Here is a 4,119-nt window from a genome sequence, read left to right as displayed (position 1 = left end):
GGGCTCTTCCTCAGTTCCAAGATTAATCATGACGGTGGGATCGCTACTGGTCAAGGTTGGTTTTTCATCAGACTTTAACATTCTTTCCATTTCAGGGGACAAGTTTATTTCTTGATCTTCAACTTCGGTTTCATGGATTAGATTTTCAAAGTTAATGTCAATTACTTGGCAAGGGATTCTGGTGTTGTTATTTTCTTTATTCCTGCATGAAATTAACAAACAAATTTCGACAGTTGACTTCCAAAATGCACATAAATGACAAGAAATGCATGATTCATTTTCATTAAAGAGCTTCCCCGATTTTTCAGTGGCCGGGGGAATACAAAAGAAAAGTAGAACTAAACAAATCCTGAAACAAAGATCATTACATGATGATATCTGGTAAATCAAAAGAACTCCAGTTCTGAAGCTGTACTCCTGGTTGGAGATGATGGATCCACTCTGTAGAAGTGTTCGACGGGACTTCAGCATCCAATACTGATATACTTAATTGCCGCAATTCTGCCTCCAGGTTGGATTGACTGCTTTTTACGAAGGTTTGGCTGATGGACGGGACGTACAGTCCTTCCTTGGAGCTTGTTTCACCAGTGATTCTTTCCACCCTCCGCATCTTCTTCTCTTCAGCTTTCTTCCTTCGGTCTGCCACCGTAGGTATGTAGCCAAGGCCATATCTGTCTTTGACTTCCTTAAGCATTAACGGCTTTCGGATCCCCTGTAGGTATTTTCCGAGCCCTTTTTCTGGATGGTACCCCTGTCTGATCATTTCGGACGCCATCATATGCACTGCGGCGGGGATCTGAGGGTGTGGGATTGGAGATCCTTCTACTATAGTTGTGACATTTATGATCTCGAAGGCTCGGAATGAGTCCTCCAATGCCTCCTCCGTGACTTCCACATAAGGAGTGGAAGCGGGCTTTGTTATCATAACATCGGTTTCACCATATACACAAACCAATTTCCCATCTACTACAAATTTGACCCGTTGGTGCAGAGAAGACGGAACTGCCCCGGTGTTATGTATCCACGGTCTCCCCAACAAGCAGCTATAAGACGGGGTTATGGCCATGACTTGGAATGTAATGTCGAAGGTGACTGGTCCAATTTGCACAGGCATTTCAATAGATCCCACCGATTCCCTGCGGGTGCCATCGAAAGCCCGCACAGTCAAATTGTTTTGCCTTATGTAGGACGGGTCAACAGGCAGTTTTTGTAGGGTCGTCATGGGCATGACATTCAAAGATGACCCATTATCAATCAACACTCGTGCAATCATGTGATCTCGACATTTAGCGGAAACGTGCAACGCCTGATTGTGCCCTTGTCCTTCCACGGGGATCTCCTCATCAGCGAATGTAATGTAGTTGGTAGCCGTAAGACCACCAATCACATGGTTAAAATTATCGATGCTGATGTCTTGGGGAATATAGGCCTGATTAAGAGCCTTTAATAGGGCTTCCCGATGGGCTTCCGAGCTCAACAACAGTGATAAAACAGAGATATGGGCTGGCATCTTCTTCAGTTGATCAATAATGTTGTATTCACTGTGTTTAATAATCTTCAAGAATTCTTCGGCTTCCTGAGATTGAACTGGCTTCTTCAGGTTCCTATCCTGTTCTTGGCTAGGTTGCACCTTCTCCAAGACCTTCGGCGTATAAACCCTTCCACTTCTGGTTATCCCTCTTGCTTCAGCAGCACTGCTAGTTTCTCCTTCGGTGCGTACTTCACAATTGTATCTCCATGGCACTGCCTGGTCACTGTGGTATGCGAAAGGGCGAGGGGCTGAGATCACTACCCGAACTGGGGCCTCTGGGACTCGTGGGGTTTTTCCCATGATGGGGATAAATGGTCTATTGGTGAATTGGGGATGGTCAGATTCCCCTATGACTGAAACTTCATTTGTTTTCTGAACGCGGCTAACTTCCACTCGTTTGCTGTCAATCAAGCTACTTAGAAAAATCCGGAAAGTCTCACATTGTTGTACTGATCTTTTCATAGTATTTTGGCATGTGCATGGGGCGCCTTTAGGGCAAATAGCCTTTAACCCTGCTAGGCCTGCCGTTGTCAGTTCACTATACACCCAGTCTAGCGTCATCTGCTCCCATCTTCTTTCGAATTTTTCCCCATCTTGTTCCTCGATCATTCCGACATTGTCCTTCCCATGGTCAGGCAAAGGATTCTCTTGAATACAACCAGGCTTCGCATCGAATGACAACCAACCCGCATCCTTCAAATCTTGCACCTTGTGTTTGAAGGCCCAACATTGGTCAATAGGGTGCCCTGGAGAATTGGCATGGTACGCGCATCGGACCTCGGGATTATACCAATGTGGGGGAGGATTTGGAGAGGGAATCCCGGGGGGGATGGTAGATATCATCTTTGTTCTAAAAGCTGGGGGAATAGTCTCGCGTATAATGAGACTATGCGAATGGTTCCCCAATCTACGAAAAATACTTGGGTGTATTCCTGTGTGTGTTTGCTGGCTCGGGCGAGTAGGGTTGTTCGGCGGGTTGGCACAAGCGCGGGGGCCACAAAACTGGGGTCTGGGGGCCCATATGCAGTGTTTGGTTTACTACTGGTTCCATGTAGAAATTTCGCCTAGGTTGTTGACTTCGGCTTCTCTGTCTTAGGCTTCTCATAGGTCCCTGTCTCATTGGGGGTCGCTTCTTCCTTTTTACCTTGACCATTCTTATTGGGCCATTATAGGTAGTGCAAGTATTTATCCGTTCCAGCTTTGACGTCGGCTTCCAATCTGGCCCTGCCGACACAATGTCCATGAAGTTATGAGGAGTGGACCCTACTAGATGGAACGGTGGGATCTTGTAAAGTCCCTACGGAACATCGATATTGCCTCACGGTCGTTGAACGGAGGGTCCACTGAGTGGCCGCGTCTCTCCAAGGTTTGTTTTGTGCATACTCCCTTGAAAGTTTTATGTTGGCTTTTTTTTCCATTTCAGAAAGAAACATTCCTGTCTGAGCCATTTCCCAAGATAGGGACGATATTGCGCTTCAAAGGCGATCGGCCAAGCACCCCAGTTGCGGATCTGGGGCCTTATTTGCAGAGAAAACCCTAGGCCATTTCCATTTTCCCAGCCTCTGGCCCTCCTCCTCCTGCAGGCTGCAGGCTGCTGCTCCTCGAGTGACCATGACTGAGACTCCGAGTCGTCGTTTCCTCCACTCTCCACAGCCCCAACTCCATTCTCCACTCCACAGGCCGTCTGGCCTCTCATCTGGCCATCTGGTCCTGGTCGCACCTCGCACGCAGACTCACAGTTCTTCTTCTTCTTCTTCAACGGAGAGAGAGAGAGAGATTGAGATTTGCGTAACCAAGGAGAAGAAAAACAATCAAAGATTGAACATTATGGCATGTTATTTTTGTTCCTACTTTGTCTATTTGCCGTAGATTTTTTTCAATATGTTCAGCAATAGTTCCAAAATACTGTGGCAGAAGTAAAATTTGAGTCTCTTATTTTATTTTATTTTATTTTCTTTCAATATTCACCAACATGTCCAAAAACAGTAGTAGAGGTTGCGTTTTTTACTACTGCACTTCCTTTAAATTTTTAAAATAAATAAATTATATATTTTAAACAGGTAACCCATGACGAGCGGGGAAGGGTTTACATGGTTGTGACCCATTTATGACCCAACCCGTTTACGATCTGCCCGGACCCGGCCCGTGAATCCGTTTTGCCACCCCTATGAGAGAGAATTCTGGACAAAATAAAAAAGAAAAGACTAAATTTCAATGGTCAAAGGAGCATGATTTAAACACCTTACAGCCCTACTTTAAACAGAATTGAAACAAAACTAGCATCATTCAAGAAATAACAAATAAAAATCAAATCTTTTGAACGAACAGCAGTGCTGGTATTGAAAGGTGTAAGGGTAGGCAATGAGGTAGTGAAGGGATTTAATAGATCTTAAGATAGGGGGGCAAAATGCTTTCAATTGGGTGAATTGGAGGAAAAGGATTCATGTAACTAACCCCACCTAGTGGGACTTAAGGCTTCTTTTTGTTTGATGTTGTAGCAGCGCTGGCTGCTAACCACTGATCACTCATTCTCTGATTCTCTTCTTGCCTATCCTTCTTCTTCTCCCTCCTATGATCAGAGACTCAGA

The 4,119-nt window shown here is 45.3% G+C and overlaps 1 protein-coding gene across 1 annotated transcript; it reads right to left on the bottom strand.

The window, feature by feature from the left end:
* Positions 1–364: 364 nt before the first annotated feature.
* Positions 365–3,227, bottom strand: LOC131155835 (uncharacterized). Its single transcript, XM_058109281.1, has 3 exons — positions 2,963–3,227; positions 2,515–2,755; positions 365–2,417 (listed from the first exon to the last, which is right to left on the bottom strand). The coding sequence occupies exons 1-3, from the start codon at positions 3,225–3,227 to the stop codon at positions 365–367; spliced, it is 2,559 nt and encodes an 852-aa protein (XP_057965264.1).
* Positions 3,228–4,119: the final 892 nt, after the last annotated feature.

This window comes from Malania oleifera, chromosome 5, assembly GCF_029873635.1.
Source record: "Malania oleifera isolate guangnan ecotype guangnan chromosome 5, ASM2987363v1, whole genome shotgun sequence".
Taxonomy (NCBI): domain Eukaryota; kingdom Viridiplantae; phylum Streptophyta; class Magnoliopsida; order Santalales; family Ximeniaceae; genus Malania; species Malania oleifera.
This window is presented reverse-complemented; position numbering and strand designations above follow the sequence as displayed.